This window comes from Anopheles stephensi, chromosome 2 (assembly GCF_013141755.1).
Source record: "Anopheles stephensi strain Indian chromosome 2, UCI_ANSTEP_V1.0, whole genome shotgun sequence".
NCBI lineage: Eukaryota > Metazoa > Arthropoda > Insecta > Diptera > Culicidae > Anopheles > Anopheles stephensi.
In genome coordinates, this window is record NC_050202.1 from 3403750 (window position 1) to 3426362 (window position 22613).

The 22613-nt window shown below is 45.5% G+C and overlaps 2 protein-coding genes across 5 annotated transcripts; one reads left to right on the forward strand and one right to left on the reverse strand.

Moving 5' to 3' along the window:
* Positions 1–5760: 5760 nt before the first annotated feature.
* LOC118503158 (CLIP domain-containing serine protease B14-like) lies at positions 5761–7175 on the forward strand. The gene is made up of 3 exons (XM_036036119.1): positions 5761–6314; positions 6392–6699; positions 6772–7175. Exons 1-3 carry the CDS (start codon positions 5842–5844, stop codon positions 7092–7094), a joined length of 1104 nt encoding a protein of 367 aa, XP_035892012.1. The 5' UTR covers positions 5761–5841; the 3' UTR covers positions 7095–7175.
* A 2309-nt stretch (positions 7176–9484) lies between these two features.
* Positions 9485–21487, reverse strand: LOC118507748. 4 transcript variants are annotated; one of them, XM_036046753.1, is made up of 6 exons: positions 21165–21487; positions 20194–21043; positions 19318–20110; positions 11314–11426; positions 10376–11245; positions 9485–10311 (listed from the first exon to the last, which is right to left on the reverse strand). In XM_036046753.1, exons 1-6 carry the CDS (start codon positions 21406–21408, stop codon positions 9651–9653), a joined length of 3531 nt encoding a protein of 1176 aa, XP_035902646.1. In that variant the 5' UTR covers positions 21409–21487; the 3' UTR covers positions 9485–9650. The 4 variants fall into 4 exon arrangements, with proteins under 4 accessions (XP_035902646.1, XP_035902645.1, XP_035902644.1 ...); XM_036046752.1 differs by lacking the exons at positions 10376–11245; positions 11314–11426 and adding exons at positions 17730–18176; positions 18241–19116 and having other exon boundaries at positions 9485–9864; positions 19205–20110; XM_036046751.1 differs by lacking the exons at positions 19318–20110; positions 20194–21043; positions 21165–21487 and adding exons at positions 12299–13175; positions 13235–13589 and having other exon boundaries at positions 11314–12213.
* Between the last annotated feature and the right edge of the window lie 1126 nt (positions 21488–22613).

The window sequence follows — 22613 nt, forward strand, 5'->3', positions numbered from 1 at the left end:
TTGTCGAGCTTGAAACATTTTTTCCCACCATATCGCTCTCTTTCTCGCTCTTTCTACCACGTTCTCTTTCTTGTTCTCTTCATTTGTCGCATCATCATTTATTCAATCGTTTTGTGAGGATGTGGTGGCCGGATGGGCTAGATGAAGTGGCTTGAACGAAGGCGTAACAAACTGTGGAAGAAAAGTGAAGAGGGTCGGGAAAACTTTGAACGAAGCATCTCAACAAAAAAAAAACGAACGAGCAAAATGAGGTGGTAGAAGAAAAGCGCATCTGCAATTGTTTCCCACTTTGCGCCGACCTTCCTTCGGCCCATCCATCGGGCTGGCTTATTTTTGCGACGATTTATCCTTTCTCGGTCTCGCACACCATACTCGACTGTTAACTTCTGTTTCGTGCGTCCCAACCACCAACTCCTGCCGCTAACGCTAACGATGCACAACCTCCGATTTGCGTGAAGCGTGTCCAATGAGCGAGAATAACAGTTTTGCACCACGAGCATCAAGATCGTCCACGCAAACGTTGAGCAAACGAAGACGGCGGTAAAATAAAACCCATCTGCAGTGCACGGGGTAGCGTTGCTACCACACTGGGCAGCTTGATTGTTAACCCCTTTTTTCTTTGTTGTAAGAAACGACTCTGCTACTTCCGGTTGCCTATTAAGCAATCGACCTTTCGAGCTTCCGTTCTGTGATGAACGCAAAAAAAGGGTCAGCTTTTTTCGCTTCATCCTTTGCTGCACCAATTTTGGTGTGAGCCATCTCATTTTGCCTAACTTTTGCGCTTTCTTCGCGGTCCCTTGCCATTATCTTAATTTCGCCGGTCGCCTGCGTTCGTTGATTTATAGCATCATAATCGTGTTATAATTAGTACGTCTATATTTACGCGAACCGCTTAAACCGAGCCCGGTTTCGGTAATGTTTTGATGTTTTTCGTTCGCAGCGAATCAAAAAGGCTGTTGGGGACGTTTTTTTGTTTCTCTTCTGTTGTACTTGTTTCGTTTCTTCCCGTGTAAGGGTTGACGCGTGAATGCATCCATTTTTAATTTTAATCATCATTTGGCCTTCGCTTCCGTTCGTACCATTGCTTCAAAGGAACTAGAAATCTTAGCAAGAAATGTGCTGATAATGAATGGGTTTTGGGGAGCAATAAAAAAAATGGTGTTTCGTTTTCGAGCCTTTGACGAATCTGTACGGTTGTGTGACATACTATACCGATGTTGGGTTTGTGTAATGCTAACATCCCCATACCGGAGACACTTTAGAAAATAAATAATCTACAGTGTGTAGCATAATTGTGGATCATTAGGTAGAAAATGTGAAAACGATGGGGCAATGATTACGACATAAATTACCTTTGGATTGCAATAAGAGATAAGAAGACCCAGTTTGACATTAACGATCAAGGTCACTTCAAAGAAATGTTGCAGTCTTGGAAAAGGAAATGAATTTTTCTTTCAATTTATTATTTTAAACATTTCCTACTGGTGTCTGATAACCAATGTTTAAACACATTTTTCAGCGTCCTTTGTTGAGAAATTGTTTGAAAAATTACTGCATATTTAAATTAAACATTTTGATAAGTAAAAATTCTGTAAACGCTTAAACAATGGTTTCAAAGTATATTAATGTTGAAAGGGGCTGTTTGCACAATTTTTTTTGTCGTATTTATAAATAATCATCTGAGCAATCTAAATTGCTAAATCAATTCAGCAATCTAAACAGTGCTTCTTTCAAACTGAAATTGCTGCAGCAAACACTATGAAAGTTGGCGGGCCAAGTGCATAGTAAAAAGCAAGTATTCATTTAGTTACGCTACGCACTGTGCACCGTGAACTGTAGATTCCGATGGCATTGTAAACTTTTCCTCTACCACCCTTTTTTTTCTCTCTCATGAGTGTAATGCCCGAAAATTGATTAGTAAATGCACTTTCACGCTATCTTCAGCACCGTGAGCGAATGTGCTCTTCTTTCGTTTTTTGCTGTAGTAACGATTCGACGATTTTGTGCAAAGATTAAGACGAGCACCGAAGCACACAACGCACAAAAGAGTGTGTTCTTTTGCCTGCATACGCTACAAGCTTCCAACAGCTCCAGGAAGCCGGTTTGCGATTGTGAACGTGTTAATTCGTTCGTGCATAATACGAATTTCCGGTGCGATCTCTGTTTCTTGATCGCAGAACGTTTCGACAAGGACACATTGAATGCGTTCCGAAAATTGCCAACCGGAAATGTTGGCAACGCGGGTGGAACGAGAGCTCCACCGATCCGATAGAGCACGCCAGCCAGCCGAACCGAAGGCAGCAAAACGGAAAAGCAAAATCGCCTCAAGATGGCAAGATGGGAAAGTGATGAAATTAAGCATTTTTCGTCACCCCGTCCACCCAAACAATGCCGTCGGAAGGGTGGTCTAGGGAGGGTTGGCTAAGAGCAGGGAAACAGGGAAAAAGGGCTCGCGAAAATCATCGAGTGGAAATGCGCAACGTCTGATGAAGTACTTGTAATATCGAAACGCGGTTGCTTCCTCTACTGGCGCGGTCGTGGTAACACCGACGAATCTGGGGGGGAAAACTCGGAAAACTCTGATTACGTGCGGCCGGGGCTTTGTAATTATTCAACTCCACTCTGTCGGCACTGGAAATAAATTATTCAAATCCAAGCTGTAGACACATTTAAATGAGGCAATTTTCTACTTGGCGTGCGTTCGCACCGGTACCGCCAAGCTACACGCCCGTACAAGGCGCGCTTCCGTTCCGCTTGAAGATGCTATCCGAGCAAAAAAAAATCTGAAGAAGTTAGATAGAGGTACAAATATCGGTGGGGTGGGAGGAAAAAAAAATAAACGCATAAGTAATTCATTGCAGCCTCCAGTCCAGTGCTTCCGCTGGGGGAAGGAAACGAGAAAAAAACCCCTTTTGAAAATGGAATACATTTTTACCATTCATTACGAGCAAGAGGTGAAAGACGATTCGATTACACCTTTACACCGGGGTTGTTTCTCATTTCGCTACGAAGCACGTAGTGCCGGGAAATATTGCATTTCGTACGGGCTGAAGGATAATGTGTAATGGCGAATGTGGTGTATTCGGCGATATCGAGCCGTACCGTGGGACGTGGCACTGAATCGGCGGGGTAAATTATTTACTCTTCGTGATCGCCATGCTTGCCGGCGATGTGGAGGTGTATTTACGCCGTACGTAAATCGTTCCCTTGCAGAAATGATGTACAACTGCAATAAGTTCCTATTGCAGGGCTATATTTGTGTTTTGGGTTTTGCGTCTAGACGGATGGGACGATTGACAAACGGTGGTTTCATTTTCTTAATATTGCTGGAGACTGCTAGCTGCGTTTGCTTATTTATACTTGAGCAGGCTTATATTAATATTGTAAATTGTACGCGTGGGCCCTAACACAGCACTGCTGAGGAAAGATCTGTAAATGATGTGACAGAGCCATTCTCAGAGGACAAAGACCCAGGTAAAACTATCTTAACCCAATTCCTACACAAATGGTCACAAAGTTTATCCTCATGTAGCATTTTCCTCTGCAAAGGACCCAACAATCTGCATCATAAATGCGTAGAGTTGTGTGCCGTTTGTATGAAATTTGAATACAAAAGAGATAGATGATACAAACCCCGGGGCGTCTTATCGCTGACGGCGAGAGTAATGCTCGGCTTAATTGTAGCCACTGCACAGAACATTATTTGTTCCGGAGAGTCCATACACTATTGTGTCTTGTACCTGTCATTCATTGCAATCACAGTAAAGTATGGGCCTCCAGTCTTCTCCAGCTAGCAACTCTCATGAAGGGTGTGAAAAATAGCTTCTGAGATAGCTCGGTGGGCGAAATTAGAACGGGAAAAGGGTCACAACTATTAGTTGTTACACATTTACCCACCTAATGTGAACCTTTGCACTAGCAAACAAAGACCTGGGACGTGTAATGATACGAGCAGGGGGGAAAGAAGTGAGCTACGCAGAGCACTTTACTAAAATATTGCTGCAAAGATAATCAATGGGTTTATGGGTTAATCTTGTTGGTTTTGTGTTTTTTGGGGGGATTGTTTTTTTAATGTCCAAGGTTTGCAGTGAGAATTAACCGGGTAAAGTTAGGTTGAGCAGTCAGTGAGTGGTGCAGTAGTCGAGATCACACAATCAAATTGTAATAATCATGAGATTATGATGATTTTTGACACTTTTTAGGATGTTAAGTTGCATAGCAAACGCCTAAAGGTATGCAATTGTGTGCTTTAATTGCTCCAAAATCCAAAGCAGCGAGGACGGGAAATTTGAATAGCGCTTATTGCATACATTTAGGCGGTGACTCATGAAGCCGATAAATGGTTTTTTTTTTTCATCGGGCGCTATAAATAAAGTTTGTTTCGGCTGATCGCACACTTGTTTTCAATTAGTTTCTCATAATGCTTTCGAACATTTCGTAACGAAAGCCGCTGCCCCATTAGCTATTTCGCTAGCCCTTTTTTTCACCTTAATCCTTATCGATGATTGGATGCTTGATGATGCAAAGAGAGTGTTGTGCTAAATAGGTAAAGAAAAAAAGTGTGATGAAATGAACAACGTCAAAAAAAAAAAAGGATGGCGAAACCGGCAGGGTTATAAAGTACGTACGTTGGGTCCGTTCCAATTAACAAGGGATAAAGTTGAATTAAAACATGATTGGACGCCCGGAATGAGTTGGTCGCTTAGGAGCGTACGATGCGATAAACGCAGTGGCTTCCATCCCTTCGGTGGTAGCTTCCACCTTCTAGCCGAGCTTCGAAGAAAGCTACAGCAAGGCACACCGCACCACAAACCACTCTGTATGTATGAGTGTATGAGTGAGTGTGTGTGTGTACTTGAGCACACAGACACAGTCTGGTGAAGGCATACTGACAAGCTGCTGATCAGTTGAAGTTGGATGAAAAGGTTACCGGCTCGTGTGTGTGTGATCCCTGATAGGATGTAGCTAATGCATTTTTCTAGAAGTCCAAGGAACGACCGGTTTGTCCGATCGGCTTCTGGAAGCGATGGTTGCAGTATGCGGGACAGGAATGATTAGGCTTTTTATAGAGAATTTTGTGGTACCTTTTTTGTGTTGTTTTTGGGATACCAGCACCAGTATGGTTCAACAATTAAGATTTAATTAAAATACGGTCTCAGATGTATGCAAATTTGTTTGGTGCGGTGTTTCGTTCGTTCGTGGATATTGTAGAAAAAGAAGATGATTTTTCTTTGCTCACCGTTGCTCATAATCGTGAAACAGCATTCACCAACATTCATTCAACGAGAAGGGATTTTAAAAATACACGCAGATGCTATCTGCCCGCGTTAAGCGTCGGGAATGCCTTGTCATAAATCATTAGCCTGCCAATGGTGACACGTCACTGAGTTGTCGCACTAGCTCTTGTGAAACGCCATCTTTCGATAACATTTTTTCTGAGTTAAATGATGCTAATGATGCGTACTGCATAGTGGCCTTGGCTTCGCTGAATGTGACAACCGATGCTGTTGTTGTGCTGCAGCAACTGTGGATGATTGTTGAAGAGCATCTTTTCCGTGAGGATCCACCTCAGCTAAACTTATATTGATCCATAGTAAATACCATCTCACGAGGGTTATTCCATTTGTTAGGGTATTTTTTCGGACTTGGATAATACTGTCCAGTGATAGCGCCGTTTGGTTCTGAAAAAAGGGGCGTCATTGATTTTGCACACTACGCATCATCGGTGCTGCATCATTCAGACCCGTTGTTCGAATTGCAATCTTGTTAAGCGGCCAGTGCAGTTCCGATGCTCATCGGGCTCAGTCGACGATCAATCGCCCATCTTTCACCGTCTTCCAAATGCATTGCTTGTGGATATTGTTGTGTGGCGTGCTGTGTTTTCTAACGGCTGTCCGGTGTTCTGATATCGGGCAAGAAGCGCAACCGTGTACTACGCCTAAAGGTATCGCTGGCCAATGTGTACGAGTGCGTGACTGTGGCTATGTGTTGGATCTCCTGCGCAAGGACAACTTTTTCTACAACGATACGGAATATCTGAAGCGATTGCAGTGTGGCACACTGCCGGATGGAAGGGCACTGGTCTGCTGTCCCCGGTTTGTGAACGAACCGCAGTGTGGCCCATTTGCGCTTGGTGTTCGCATTTTCGGTGGGAATGATACGAAGATAGGAGAATATCCTTGGATGGCGTTGTTACGGTTTCAGACGCGCAACCGCAAGATCCAGGCGAACTGTGCTGGTTCGCTGATCAGCAAGCGGTTCGTGCTGACGGCTGCCCATTGCTACACAATGGCCAAGAAGAAGGGATGGGCTATGTACGGTTGGAGCTGACGTCCTGTGATCGATAGTCTTCATCTGTTCAAATTCCTACAAATTCTTCCCGCATTTTCAGTCACTCGGTACGCGTTGCGGAATGGAATTATATGAACCATCGGGGAAATAAAGATTGCAAACAGCTTCCGGGTTACGGCGTACCGATCTGCCGGAAGGATTATGATGTGGCCCGATTTGTGGTTCATCCCGACTATCGCGTTAACTACGCGGTACACGTGAACGACATTGCACTGATCGAGCTGACGGCCGATGTTGAGTATAACGTTTTCGTCACACCAATATGTCTACCGGTGAATGCAACCATTCTGCCACCGGGTGGTCCCGGTACGGAGTACACGGCAGCTGGCTGGGGTTCCACAGATCAAGGTCAGTGTGACGTCATGTTGGTTGCGAAGTGTTTTAACATGCAATTTCTACAACAATATATAAACCCCCTAGATTCCGGAATGTCATACTTGCTGAAGCAGATAAATCTGCGCGAGTTTGATATGAATCGGTGCAAGAAGCTGTTCCAGGTACCCAATGACGACGGGGTCGGAGTGGGCCACATCTGCGCCGGTGGAGTACGCGGTGAGGACACGTGCCACGGAGACTCGGGTGGTCCGCTGATGGAGTCCGCGGATGGCGTTTGGTATTTGACCGGAATCACCAGCTTCGGATGGCCCCGGTGTGGGATGGAAGGAGTCCCAGGAGTGTACACGAACGTTAGCCACTATCTTGACTGGATTGCGCAGGAGACATACCGAGGAATTCTGGTGTAAGGTGTTGAATGGTGGCTGTTCGCGCTAGTCTTCATTATCTGTTCACCAACAGCGAATAAATGTTGACGTTGTTTGGGTTAAGCTTTTGCTGAAAGTTGTTTACTGCTGTGTCTAGACGGGTGGGGTGAAATGCAAGTTCCATAGCTAAACCTTGCACCGACCGTATTTACCTGTCTACCGCGAGTCTACAAACAACGAGGAAGTAAGCTGTCCAACAGTTCGTCCAATTTCGATAACCGCCGAAATCAGCCAGCCGGGAATGTTACGCAAATCATAAACCCGGCCAGGTTTGAACAACTCATCCCATCGTACTGGTACGGTGGAAAAGTTTGGCACGAGCAAATGGTGTCGGCGCCCGAAGCTTCGGCCCGGCAATTATACTAACGAACCTAAATTGGAAGGATGCGAAACAGTCTTCGAAACAGCTGGCAATCAGTGGTGGTGGTTGGTAGAAAGCTCATCTCTAATCCCACCGTCCTAATCCCGGTAAGTAAATATAGGTGCTCTGTTTTGCCAAAAAGGTGAAATAAAACTCGATGGCAAATCGTGCCATGTTTAGAAAGAGCCTTGGTTCGTACGCCTGATGCGGACCAGAGAGTGTATTAAGCAATGGAACGTTGGATGATTTTTTTGCTGAGATAAAGCATTCCAAAAATTCAACAAATAAACGAAATAAATCAAACAAATAAACTCTTGCTGCTTCCTACCTTCAAGGTCTGGTCTGGATGATCGTTCCGATACTGCTGAACGATAACTCGTTATGAGACATTTTAATTAAAATATTTGCCCCTCGTACTGGGGCTGGGTGGTACCAAATTTGGAGCTACCTCTTGCCCAACGGGCCTAATCTTGATGGATAGTGCAGCTTGGCCGAACCGGACTAATCAGCATTTTCTCGTTCCTCGGACCACAGCACAGCACGTTTGGTTGGTATGGTTGGCGTTCCCGGCACCTCACTGACCACCGTGCAGTGGAAGGGAAAAAAGCGGAATGAATAGGTCTGCCTGCCTAGTTCCTGGAAGGAAAATTATGGAAAACGCCGGACTCTATCCAAGCAGTGGATAGAGCAGTGCTTCGGGTTTAAAAAGACGGAGACTTATTGCAGACCATGGAGCGGACGGAGCTAGTGAAATAACTCAAAAGTCACTGATCGCTATCAGTGCAGTAAGTGTGCGTTTGTTTGTGTGCTACTGCTCCTTATGCTCCAAGTCGGTGCGAGATGATCGTTAGCAAAGCAGACGTCCTCGGTTGTTAGTCCTCGGGTTGGAGCTCGCACTACGCTGTGGCTTGTGGTTTTTCGCCGGATTGGAATGGACACATCACATGCGAAATATTTTTACTTCCAGAAACAATGAAGGCTGCGATGGAAACCGAGCTAATATCTCTTCAAGCAGAACTGTCTTTAAAACGCAAAACACATTCTTGAGCGTGTCCGGAGCAACCGTGCAGGGATTGCAACAGATGCTTTGGATGGATCTGTTTGTGGTATTGAGTTGGCACGAGCGCTTCTTAATCTTGCCGGCTTTCTATAATCGGCGCTAATGCAGAGGGACTCAAAAACAGCAATCCCACAGCACTTGGCTGGAGGGATTCATTTCGGTAACGTCAAAAGCGGACGTTAATTTATCGTTGACTTTTTATCAACCGATAAACTTCGGCTATCGCTGTTGTTGGTTGCCGGTGTACGGGTGGATGACGATTGCGATGGTGGCTGGTGCAAGAAAGCTTCCCAACATGTGCCACCATCGTTTGGATGGCGTTCGGTGCAGCGGCCAGACCTGCAGATCCTAGCTTTCCGGAAGGTTTACTCATTACACCGAACATTTGCTATGCACCGAAAGGGTTGGGAAGCGGTTTTTCTGTGTTTCGCAGTGAGTGTTCATGACGGTAACGGCGCAGGGCCAAAGTTGATCGGTGGGGAACCTGATACTGTTTTCAGTCATCATTTACCTCTGGTACCGAATTGGCTCGCGTTGTGAAGTTTTGGTTATGCGCTTTTCCTCTTTCATTGTTGATGAACTATTTAAATGTCCGAACGGTGGTGGGAAAACAAAAAAGCATACTAAAATGTTTCCGTACAAGTAATATGTTTAAATTCTCCGTTGCAAAAATCACGGTTCATAAATCTCCAGCAAGCCCTGGCACAGTTGATAGAGGCAGGGTTTTGTTTACCGAAGGTAACTTTGCCCCGGGCTACATTTGGGTTTTGACCAATTTTGACAGTTGGTTGACACAATTTTTGTACCGATGGGCAGAGGCACCACTTTGACGTTACCAGTCGTCTGCTGACCTTCTGGTCCGGTGTAAACTTTTCATACGTCAAACCGCTGGAAAAAAAGTAGACGAACTGATTTTGATATGTAAAAGAAATTCTCAACTAATAGACGGGATGCTCTTACCATCGTATTGTAATTTATTGTTTTGTGAAATTGTACTTGAAAATAGACTCTTTTTGTGATCTTATGCTTTTATACTAATGCTTCGCAGGGAAGCAAACACGCGAACGTTAAGCACAAGCAAGATCCAACCAAAGAGATTCACCTGATTAGGTACGCTCTACGTAAATAATAGTTCCTTATGCAGATCGAACGAAAGTTGTTGATAATCTAAGCTAGCATCCATGTTCTGCAGTATCCAGTCCGAGTAAGTGTCGATGTTGGTGTAAATGACGGGATAGTATTTACTGCAGAAATGTGGCCATGCCTTGGCAAAACCGCGCAGGAACAGTCGGTCTCTGCCATTGATATTTTGAAGCGTGTACACAGGGAAGCCGGGCAGTGTCGTCAAACATTCCGTGTTCGGTGAAAATTGAGCCACTACACATTGGGTGACGTTTTCGAGCTGCCAGTTCAGTGCCAGTTGGTTCCACCGCTTTTGACACTCGGAAGAGGGAATGTACGTGTGTTCGTCCAGCTTCTTTGCAACGAAGTTCAATGAGACCAAGTTGAAGGCGTGGCCTCTTACGTTTGCAATATCGTAGCTTCGAATCTGATCGTCAACCGGCAAGCAGATCGGATTGATTTGTGGTTTTCGCACCGATCGTGAGAGTTGCAGCAGCATGATGTCGTTACTGTAATCTGAAGGGTTGAAGTGCGGATGAACAATCATTCTCGTGGTGGGAATGCGCTGCAGCTCAGGATCGCAAAGCGTAGACTCGTCGCCTTCCTCGCACTCCACGTCGGATGAGTCGATCATACTGCCAAGCTGAACTTTGATGCTGTTAAGAGTAAAATAGGAGTTAGGTTTGTACGTTAAGCAGCAACAAGAATCGTTATACATACTCAGTACGATTGATGATAGTGTGAACCGGTCCCACGGTGTACCATTCGCTTATCAAAATTACCATACACAGCAGATCTTTCGGATCGGGATGAGCAGTTACATATCCCAACCAGGGAGAGTAGAGCTTATTAGTCGCCTGTTCAACTTTCGGATACACTCCACAGGTGTTCAGGTTGACCAGCTTCTTCTTAAACCGTTGCCTTACTGATGGAAGGCTGACCGCACCAGAATCAACTGAAAGACGTTCGACTAGATCGTTGGAGGCAATACTCTCCTGAGACTCGTCGTTCATATTATCCAATATCCAGTCAAGATACAAGTCGGTGTTCGTGAACGCGTACGGCAAGTATTGGTATGTCTTTTCAAAGGTGTCGTTCAGAATGTTAATGCCCCTGAGGAAGTATCGATCTTGTCCGTCAATCCGAGACGAAGTTTGCAGCATAGCGCCAGATTTAAGAGTCACACGGTCTTTACTAACTGTTGTCTCTTGCGCACATAGTGGAGCAGCTTTCAAGGTGGTTACAAACCCTTCCTGTCCAAACCGCTCTTGACAGCTGGTGGGGAGCATCAGTGTCAAATTTCTAATCTCATTGTCATAGTTTCTAAACGGTATCACCGTTAACTCCAACGGTTTGCTCTTGCGTAGCTCCTTGGTGAGCGGCAAACATATAGGTTTGATGTAACGATGTTGCAGATCGGCTGGTTTCATGAACTCAATGAGAGCGATGTTGTGACGCTTGGGGTCACCAGCGTACGAGGGATGGATGAGAATGTTCTTGATTTCCACTTTTTTGAACAGATGGTCGCATGGTGCATTGGCACAGCTTACTAAAAGCAAAGCATTGCAGTACCCTAGAACGACAAATCGCCTGCAATAGAGCATAAAATAGAGTAGTTATGAGTAATCATCGCTAGAAGCAATCAGCGCAACACTCACCATGACACAGAGTTGCTCACAATGTGGGCTGGAGCTATTGCGTATCGATCGCTGATCAATACCACTGCGCTCTCGATGTACGTTAACGGTTCCATGGTGTTTTTGTGCGTTACCAACAGTCCCATCCAGGGATAGAAGGGACGATCATCGCCCTTATCGAAGTTTACAGTCGTCACTCCACAGGTGTCCAGATTGAAGAGAGAGAGTTTTTTCTGGTCCGGCTCTTGTTGTAACTGATTCCAACTGTCCACTATAGCAGCGTCCTCGGCGTTTGTTGTTTCCTCCGGCTTTTCCACAACATTGGGCCTCATGTTGTACAGTATCCAGTCCAGGAATGTGTTGATATTGCTATAAACGGACGGCAACGATGTGGAGCAGGAGCGCCCGAAAATATCGAATCCACGTAGGAAATATTGCCTTTTACCATTGAATCTTCTCAGCTGTTGGAGTGGTGCGCCAGTTTTGAGCTGAATACAGTCTTGCGCAGCTCTGTTAATGATTTGGGTGCAAAGTCGTTTGGACGCGAGGAATAGAGGAAACCCTTGTTTCAAGTACTTGCTACCACAGACCTCGGAATCTACATAGTTCACCGGTTTGCTAATAAAAGATTTTGGAGATGATGTTTGAGCGGCAATTGTAAGGTCCGTGGTGGTATTTGACCGCAGCTTGGGTACGATAGGTATGCAGATGGGTCGTACATTCAGTTGTGTTGTATCGGCCGGATTCAGCATCTCAATAAGCGCTATATTGTCCGCTGTGTTGTTGATACTGTACATCGGATGAATGATTATTCGTTGGATCTGGAGCATTTGCGTAGGACTTTCGCAGGAGCCCTTGTTCCTTCGATTGTCACAGTTCGGTTGTGTGAGCTCGGTGTTACCACCGAAAAGAACGCGTCGTCTAAGGAGGAGGAGGAACAAAGGAAGATGGAAGATCAATCAGATAGAGAAATCAAGAGTAGCTGCGATGCCAGGAGCATACTTACTCTAAACCATCGTTCTGGAAGCAATGTGCAGGCCCAACAGCGTACCATTCATTAAGCAGCGTCACTACACACCGCTTATCGATACTATCGTTCGATGACTTGTAGATTCCAACATAACCCAGCCAGGGTAATGTCCAGCGTGCACCTTCGGCGATGACCGCGTTGGTTGTTATACCGCACGTATTCAAATTAAACAGCTGAAGCTTTTCATCATAATCTACTTCAATCACATCCCTGCTGAGCGGTAATATCTCAGGATCGATGTACTTCGTAATCCAATCGATATACTTTGTCACGTCGGTGAAGGCAGTGTATGATGATGAGTCGCAAAGCCCATCGACGGATAATTGTGGAATGAAGGAGACAATACCCCTCACATACCACTTGCCTTCGATTTCGAAAAACATACCGCCACCACTGTCTCCGCTACACGCACTCGCACCTTCCTGTCCTCTAGCACAAATCATGTTGGCCGTAAGTTGATTTCCGAAAACTTCGCGATTACTTTCTATGCAGGTCAATGAATCGACCACACCGACCAACGTTTGCTTCAGCGTGCTTGAGACTGCTTTCACCTCGGTGAAGCCAAACCCGACGATCGTTCCGTTCTTACCGACAATTTTACCCACCTCCGTACTGTCATCCTTGTTCCACAAGCAAACGGGTTGCACAAACTTGGTCATGGTGATATTCGTCGCCAGCTTGATCAGGGCAATATCGTTGTCAATTTTAGTTCCACTGAAGGAGGGATGCAGTATTACATCCTTCGCATTAAGTTTCTGGGTGTACTCCGCATCTTCCGTCACATGAATACGGCCGACGTGGATTGACAGTTTGCTTGCACGTACCGGTCCAGTTGTGAACACACAGTGAGCGGCTAGAATTGAAGAAAGGACGTGCTATTCGGAGTCGTTCCCGAGGTTCTCGAGTTCATACCTGTTAGGATGGTGTTGTCGTCGATGATGGATCCACCACATTTATAGTCGATTCCTTGTGGTTTGGTGGTATCCTTATAGTAAATGGCCGCATGCCACGGCCAGTGGCCCGGCTTTGCGTCCAGCCCATTACGGATAAGATAGACCGATTTCACCTTACGCCTGCCACAAATCACTCGATAGTCCTGTGCGGAGGTGTGGGATATTGCACTGAGCACGAGTCCCAGCAGGACGGAGATCCAAAACCTGGAGCACATGCTGGCTGCAGAGACTTGCCGCTTGGAACACTTCAAGGAACTGGTGCGGATCAACCGCGCACCGCGAGAGCTCAGCGGCAACTACGACGTTCTGCGCTTCCTTTAGACTATTTTAAACACAATCCGCTGGAAGTTGTGTGATTGTTCTTGATGATACCCATTAGTGGGCACGTCGAACAGGTTTTTGTATTGGATGTCGTTGAATTCGAATGTTCTTGCCGTACGCTAATTTACGATTGATGTATCAACGTTTCGTGATGCTGGTAGCACGTGGACACTGATGAAATGAGATTGAAGATTTTTTTGTGGCTGTTCTCATTAGAAACATCGTTAAAAAAGCTTATGGTATTTTGAACTAACGCTACCAGCTAAAAGAACGTGCTGTTTAGCATTTTATTAACATGTCACTCACAGGTTTGGCACGAAGCAGGTTCACTATTATCACAGGCATCTTAATCTGTGGTACCGGTGCTAGATAAGCGAGTGAGAAAAAAAATGGATTCACGTCGTTGTGAGGTTATTTTTTATTGAACATCGCTTCACCGTCTCGGCCTTAAAACCGATGAAGGTTGAAGAACCAGAGAAGATCCCTTTAAAGGATAATCTAAATTTATCTGAGTTATCCAAACCGAATTTCGGAAAACCTCAAAATAGTTGTAATCAAATGAAATGTATTTTACTATGTATCAGAATAGCCAGGCATAACTCTTGCTTCTTCTTCTGTTCGGTTCTGTGTTAAGCACCGCCTCGTTCTGAGCGGTCGTCCAATAGCTCTCGAAAACATACAGCAAAATAGGCAAAATTCCCAACGCCGTGAGCAGGAAACTGAAGAGTTACAAAACCTGTAGCAGAAAAGAACGGGTTTTCAAAAATACCGCTTTTGCTCGTAGTGCTAAAAATTTGTCCGCTTTTGGTTAGCTAACACAAAAGTACACAAACAGGTTTGGATAACATTTGCATATTTCACGCATCAAAAGAAGTTTCAAACATTCTTGTGATGAACCATCGCGGGTGTGAGTAGTGTGAACCGAAACTGGTTGAAACGATACAGTAAAGTTAGAAATGTATAAATGTTAATGTCACCTAACAAACCCTTTCCCTACGTGATAGCATAGCGGCAAAGGGCGGAAGTTCATATGTACATGGATTGCGAAACATGAAGATCGAACATGTCTTGAGCTCTGCTTCTTTTATCGCTCACTTTCTTCTATCTTGCTCTATTACCATCGGGTCAAGGTCGAATTTACCCGTCCACCGCAACTTGATGACAGTTACGACCTAGCGCGAGTGCCTTAAATTCAACAGCGGAGTTACTTACCGTCTCTACAGATAAGATAAGCTAGATAAGAAGACGCAGCCTCGCGGGTTTTAGTCAACCAGAGCTCTTCAGAGCATGAGCCCCATGGTCACGATTCCATACCTGATTAGCTTTGGACGGCGTGACTCCTTTCGTCCACTGAGTGATATGTTCGCTTGAGAGTTCTGGATAAAATCGTATACTTGCTCTTATTCAAAAATTTATTACAAACTACCCTCCCGTGCAGCTTGGTTGCAGCGAATGCTTCGGGAATATATCCGCTAGCGATGGTGATGGTGAAACTGTAACTATCAAACTTGTTAATCATCTGGAAATACAATCGCTCCATCCACATATGGACCTAGCCTTATCCGATCGGAGGCTATCGGCAACAGGCGCAGATCGATGTACTTCTTAATCCAGTCCGTATATTGCGAAACGTCCGTAAAGACAGTGTACACGGAGGGATCGCAAAGCCCGTCTTGGGTTAATCGTGGCGTAAAGGAAACGATACCTCGGACAAACCATTTGCCTTCGACTTCGAAGAACATTCCACCGCCACCGATCCCTCTGCACGCACCTTCCTGCCCTCCAGCGCAGATCATGTTGGGCGTAAGCAGATTTTCGAATGTTTCACGATCACTCGCCGTGCATGTCAGTGCGTCGACAACGCTCACTAGTGTTTGCTTCAAGCGTTCCGATACCACGTGCTGGTCCGTTAAGCCAAACCCGACGATCGTTCCGTTCCTACCGACGATGGTGTTTGGATTTTCGTCCATGGTCCACAAGCAAACGGGTTGCACAAACTTCGTCATGGTGATGTTGGTCGTCAGCTTGATCAGGGCAATGTCGTTATGAATTTTGGTCCCGCTGAACTGCGGATGTACTATGATATCCTGCACATCATGTTGCTGCGTGTACTCGGTGTCCTCGGTCAGATGGATGCGGCCCACGTGAATGGAGAGCTTGCTCGGTCTAATCACACCGATGTCAAAGACACAATGGGCGGCTAAGGGTAAGGAAGAAATGCATGCTTCATTTACCATATCTAGTGGTGGTTTGTCTGTGCCAGTTCATACTTGTCAGAATGGTGTTCTCGTCAATGATGGTCGCTCCGCATTTATATCCGAACTCATCACGTTTGTCCTTATAGAATATGGCCGCATGCCATGGCCAGAGGCCCGGCTTTGCGTCCAGCCCATTTTGGATAGAGCTGAGATAGTCAGATTTCACCCTTCGTCTGCCACAAACCACTCGATAGTCCTGTGCGGAGGTGTGGGATATTGCACTGAGCACGAGTCCCAGCAGGACGGAGAACCGGAACTGAGCGTTCATGGTGTGTCGTAGGGAACACTTAGCACGCTTTAATTGGTCGTTAGATCTTGCGAACCTCAACTGCTCGCTGTGAGAGCTCAGAAGCAACTGTGTCGTGTTTCGTTTTTGTTTAGATTATTCAATACGCATTTCGTTGGAAGCTGAGGGTGTCGATGCTTTTGGTACCGCCTCTCCCTCCCCCTCCCCTCCCACCCCACAGCGAGTGTGATGAACAGGTTTTTATGGTTTGCTTATTTTGAATTTAAAATCTCTCATAAATAGATATAGAAGAGCTGATAAAGAATAAAAGAGTGATAAAGAAAAGAACAAAAAAAAAACAAGAAAGCTGTGCGAAGCAGTGCAGAAGATGAACCGCACAAAAAGCGAAAGGTATTTTTTAAACTTTTTTATACAGATTCTTTACATCGATCATGTTTGATGACACCGGAGCTAAGCAATATCTACGCTTGACATCTTAATGACATTGGAGCTATGCAACACCACGTGGGTCATTGTACTAAGAAGAAGAGGAAGAAGAGGAAGATGAGGAAGAAGAGGAAGAAGAAGAAGTCGTTTGACGTAGAGTAGGTACTATTACTTATTGCAACCAAATCGATGATTAGTTGTTGTTTCTGAATGCGGAATTCCATTTTACCGACACGTTCATGAAGCTCGTTGACTTGGGCGTGTGTCGTGGACGGAAGAGCTTTATTGCTGATCCATGTTCGAACGCTGGTGTAGCGTCAGTTTGCCAGTTGATGCTAATGTGAAGTGACAAAAACTAAGTGGTGCGGCCAAAATCTTCAACCATGCTATCATCGTTATCAGCCATCTAGCAAAACCTGTTATTACAGCAAACTAGTTGGTGCGTAGCAGTTGCCAGATGAACGCACAATACTCAAACGGGTTTTACAGATACAGACCGTAGGTTACATGGGACTAAATGTATAGTGAGATCCTACTACTGCCGAAATAAGAAGCGCTCAAATAATTAAATCAAGGAAACAACACAACACATAGTCCCGTGGCGGCCCCGATCCAGTTGAGATTACAATCTAAATCAGGTGCAGAGTTTAGATGTGAGATACTGACTAAAGTATTCGAGTGGTTTTACATATTTCAGTGTTGCTTCTTCGTCTTCTTTGGCACTACAACCTGGAGAGGTCTCGCGGCCTGCCATTTCTGGCTTTCTTTGACTTAATTTTACCCGTAGAAAAGTAGTCAGCCTTAAGTACGGGGGAGGCGGTCTGGATGGGATTTGAACCCCGGCCCTACCGTGTGAAGACCGGCACCGCTGTCGCCTCGGCCACCGGACCGCCCCAATTTTAGTGTTTATTGATGCGGATATTCTAACGTAAAGCATATATCTAAACCTTTGAAACCACAAGCGAAGTAATTGCGAGCTACATTATTTAAAAATCTTATGGTAATCTGCATCTGTTTAAAAATATTCATCTTCGATATCACTGGATTAGTTTATGGTCTCAAGTATCCAGTCCAGGTGAGCATCGATGCTAGTGTAAATGACGGGATAGTATTTGCTACAGAAATGTGGCCATGCCTTAGCGAAACCGCGCAGGAAAAGCCTTTCCATGCCATTGAATGTTTGAAGCGTGTACACAGGGAACCCGGGCAGTGTCGTCAAACATTCCGTGTTCGGTGAAAATTGAGCCACTACACATTGGGTGACGTTTTCGAGCTGCCAGTTCAGTGCCAGTTGGTTCCACCGCTTTTGACACTCGGAAGAGGGAATGTACGTGTGTTCGTCCAGCTTCTTTGCAACGAAGTTCAATGAGACCAAGTTGAAGGCGTGGCCTCTTACGTTTGCAATATCGTAGCTTCGAATCTGATCGACAACCGGCAAGCAGATCGGATTGATTTGTGGTTTTCTCACCGATCGTGAGAGTTGCAGCAGCATGATGTCGTTACTGTAATCTGAAGGGTTGAAGTGCGGATGAACAATCATTCTCGTGATGGGAATGCGCTGCAGCTCAGGATCGCAAAGCGTAGACTCGTCGCCTTCCTCGCACTCCACATCGGATGAGTCGATCATACTGCCAAGCTGAACTTTGATGCTGTTAAGAGTAAAATAGGAGTTAGGTTTGTACGTTAAGTAGCAACAAGAATCGTTATACATACTCAGTACGATCGATGATAGTGTGAACGGGCCCGACGACAAATCGTTCGCTTATCAAAAGCACTACACACAACAGATCCTTAGGATCGGGATGAGCAGTCACATATCCCATCCAGGGAGAGTAGAGCTTATTCGTTGATTCCTGAACTTTCGGATACACTCCACAGGTGTTCTGATCGAGCGATCCATTCTGAATGTGCATCTTCACAGCAGGAAGATTAACTGGACCGAAATCAGCAGGTTGATACTCATCCAGAGCTTTTGTTGCAGTGGAGTTCTGGTCGGATGGTGCTTTCATATTAGTCAAGATCCAGTCAAGATACAAGTCGGTGTCCGTGAACGCGTACGGCAAGTATTGATATTCTTTTGCAAGAGTATCATTGTGGATGTTAATGCCCCTGAGGAAGTAACGATCTCTACCGCCAATCTGGGACGTAGTTTGTAGCAAGGCACCAGATTTAAGGATCACACGTTTTCTCACTATTTTAGCCGTGTCCTCGACGCATTTGGGAATTTGATCTAATGATAGCAACATTCCTTCCTGCGCAAATCGCTCTTGACAGATGGAAGGATGCACCGATGCCACATTTTTGATTTCATTATCATAGTTTCTGTATGGCATCACCGTCAATTCTGGCGGATAAATATTCCGGATCTCTTGAACGAGTGGCAAGCATATGGGATTGATGTAAGGATGTTGCAGATCGGCTGGTTTCATGAACTCAATGAGAGCGATGTTGTGACGCTTTGGGTCGCCGGTGTACGAGGGATGGATGAGGATGTTCTTAATTTCCATTTTGTGGAACAAATGGTCACAATTCGAGTTTGCACAGCTGGCCAAAATCAATTCATTGCACTGTCCCAGAACGACAAATCGCCTGCAATAGTATAAGAGTTTGTTTTTGAATCAATTCCTCTAAGAAGAACTTGATGCGATCATTTACAAGCGGATAGTTCTATACTCACCATGACACAGAGTTGTTCACAATGTGGGCTGGAGCTAGTGCATATCGATCGCTGATCAATACCACTGCGCTCTCGATGTACGTTAACGGTTCCATGGTGTTTTTGTGCGTTACCAACAGTCCCATCCAGGGATAGAAGGTTCGATCAATTTTTGTTGCATTGTTAGCAATTGTTGCTGTCACTCCACAGGTGTCCAGATTGAAAAACGAAATCTTCTCCTGGTCTGGATCGTGGCGCAACTGATTCCAGCTTTCCTCTATCAGTGTATCCTCATCGTTCGTTGTGTCGTCGGCTTCCTCCAACACACTGTATCTCATGTTGTACAACATCCAGTCCAAATAGGCATTGACATTACTGTGGACAGAAGGCAGTGATGCTGAACAAGACTGTTCGAACAAATCAAATCCTCGCAGGAAAAACTGCTCCTTTCCGATGATTTTCCTTCGCTCTTGGAGAGGCGTGCCAGCTTTGAGCTGTGTGCAGTTCTGTTCTTCGACAGTAGAGATTTGGGTGCAGAATCGTTTGGATTCGAGAAACAGGGGGAACCCTTGTCGATCGTACTTGTCCGTGCAGTTCTCGGAATCGATGTAGTCAACCGGTTTGCTGACAAACGATATTGGAGATGATGTTTGGGTGGCAATGCTAAGGTCCGTGGTGGCGTTTGACCGAAGCTTGGGTACGATGGGTATGCAGATGGGTCGTACATTCGGTTGTGTTGTATCGGCTGGGTCAAGCAGCTCAATAAGCGCTATATTGTCCACGGTGTTATTAATGTTGTACGTTGGATGAATGATGATTCGTTGGATCTGGAGCATTTGCGTAGGACTTTCGCAAGGCTCCTTACTCATTTGATCATCACAATTCGTTTGTGCAAGCTCGGTGTTACCACCGAAAAGAACGCGTCGTCTGTGGAGTTAGGAACACAGGAAGATGGAAGATCAATCAATTAGAGAAATCAAGAGTAGCTTCGATGCCAGGAGCATACTTACTCTAAACCATCGTTCTGGAAGCAATGTGCAGGCCCAACAGCGTACCATTCATTAAGCAGCGTCACTACACACCGCTTATCGACAGTATTGTCCAAAGACCTATAGATTCCGACAAACCCGAGCCATGGTAAGGTCCATGGTACACCTCCGGCGGCGATCGAGTTTGATGCCACACCACACGTAGTCAAATCAAACAGTTGAAGCTTTTCATCATAATCCAAATCGGTTAAGTCTGAGCTAACTGGCAGTATGTCAGGATCGATGTACTTCTTAATCCAGTTGACGTACTTGGTAACGTCGGTGAAGGCGGCATGTTTAGTGGTAGTACATATTTCATTTTCAGTGTCACCCGAAATGTACGAAACGATGCCTCGGACATACCATTTGCCCTCGACTTCGAAGAACAAACCGCCGCCACCGTCTCCGTCACACGCACCCGTACCTTCCTGTCCTGCGACACATAACATTTCCGACACGCGCAATTTTCCGAACCCTTCCCGATCGCTCGCCACGCATCTCGTAGCATCGACGACACCAAGTGTCTTTTGCTTCAAATGATTTTCCGAACCAAAGCCGACGATCGTTCCCTTCATGCCCCTGATCGTGTATGGATTGTCGTTCATGGTCCACAAGCAAACGGGTTGTACAAACTTCGTCATGGTGATGTTGGTCGCCAGCTTGATCAGGGCAATATCGTTGGAAACGTCTCCACTGAACGCCGGATGCAGTATTATTTCCTCTGCATCAAGTGCCTGGGTGTACTCGGTGTCCTCCGACAGATGGATGCGCCCGAGGTAGACGGAAATGTCGCTTGCGTTTATCACGCTACCTTCAAAGACACAGCTAGCAGCTAAAGAAGATAGATAGAGGGAGAGAGAGAGAGAGAGAGAGAGAGAGAGAGAGAGAGAGAGAGAGAGAGTGAGCATCAAGCATCATTTAGCCAACGAAAGTGCTATTGTCCATATGAGTACCTGTTAGGATGGTGTTCTCGTCGATGACGGTTCCGCCACACTTATAGTCGACTCCTTTACTATCGTAAATGGCCGCATGCCATGGCCAGTGGCCCGGCTTTGCGTCGAGTCCATTTCGGTTGAGATATACCGATTTCACCCTACGTCTGCCACAAACCATCCGATAGTTCTGGGCCGATGTTTCATGACAGATCACACCGAGCACGAGCCCCACTAGCAAAGAGATGCAGAACTTTGAGTCCATACTGTTCCGTATGCTCACACTTTAGCCACCCTACAATTCACTGTGCTGCTCCAGTGAAGCTCAACTGCTCACTGCGAGAGCTCAGCAGCAACTGTTGTGTCGCTCATACCTGTCACCAGAGGAAACTTGGCCAACAGTTTTCACACTTTAGCAAGGTTTGTAGAACAGGTTTTAGCGATTAATGTTGGGGAATTTTAAAATTCAAAATTTGTTGACCTGCGTAAGTAACTTTCCTTCCTCGGGAACACCGGTAAGCTTAAAAAGATCCGTTTTCTTGCAAGCAAAATGCTTTCCCATTGTGTAGGCGAACGCGCTAGAACGCGTTTCGGTGAAGAAATATGTTTTATTACCACATTCGGCCGGCTTTCGGGGGAAGAAAAAACAGGTTTATCACTTTTAACGCGTCTAGAGCATTGTAATATCTACCATCAGCATGATCGTGACTGTCGGAAATCCAGCCGCGGAATAAAAAAAAACTAGTTTTTTCTAGCATTGTGGAATGGCACGCGCCTCCTAACGGGGTTGGCGTTTTAGCATTAATTTAAGCTGCAAGGTCAGCGAATAGTTTGGAAGCTCAGCCGTTATTCATCTAGTCAAGTGGTACGTACGGTAGGCGTTTCGAAGTCATGGCCGCTGTGAAGATGAGCTTGGTGACCTCAGTCAAGGTTACGCACCAGCAAGCATGAAGTATGGCTGCACGTATGATGGCCGCTCGTACCATTCCATTGCTGGGAGCATGTTTTTGTTAGTTTTGCATTCGTTTTAAAAATCAGCATAGTTTGCGCTTTAGCAGATTTGGTTGGACTTGATGTATTCCTGGTTGAATAATAAGCCCTACGAATATCAGATAGGTTGGTAGGGCTGAGAAGAAATGAGCTCCCGCTTTTGGGGGTTCTATTATTCCGTAAATAGGAATAAATTAGAATAAATCGTCGCTAATCAATTAAATTGCCATTTTGTTTATATTTAACTGCAGCTCGTCTATACGTGTTGCTCTTACAGAAAGTTCTGTTGCTTCTGTAAGTCGTTTTAAAAATTCTATGTTTTTTTCTCAATACCTGCACGGTCCTCGCCGGAGGTTCGTGTGCTGTTCCCGGGTACTGGGAGTTCAATGTTTGCTCACTTAAAGCTGATTACAACCGCTAAATCCCAGTACGAATGTTTCGTATTCTTCCTTCGCTTGACAAAAACGCGCTTTGTGGCAG

Coding starts and splice junctions, on each gene's coding strand:
- LOC118503158 (XM_036036119.1), top strand. CDS start 5,842: ATGCATTGCTTGTGGATATTGTTGTGTGGCGTGCTGTGTTTTCTAACG. Junction 6,315..6,391: donor AAGAAGAAGGGATGGGCTAT/GTACGGTTGGAG, acceptor CCGCATTTTCAG/TCACTCGGTACGCGTTGCGG. Junction 6,700..6,771: donor CTGGGGTTCCACAGATCAAG/GTCAGTGTGACG, acceptor TAAACCCCCTAG/ATTCCGGAATGTCATACTTG.
- LOC118507748 (XM_036046751.1), bottom strand. CDS start 13,490: ATGTGCTCCAGGTTTTGGATCTCCGTCCTGCTGGGACTCGTGCTCAGT. Junction 12,214..12,298: donor TTCCAGAACGATGGTTTAGA/GTAAGTATGCTC, acceptor CCTCCTCCTTAG/ACGACGCGTTCTTTTCGGTG. Junction 11,246..11,313: donor GTGAGCAACTCTGTGTCATG/GTGAGTGTTGCG, acceptor GCTCTATTGCAG/GCGATTTGTCGTTCTAGGGT.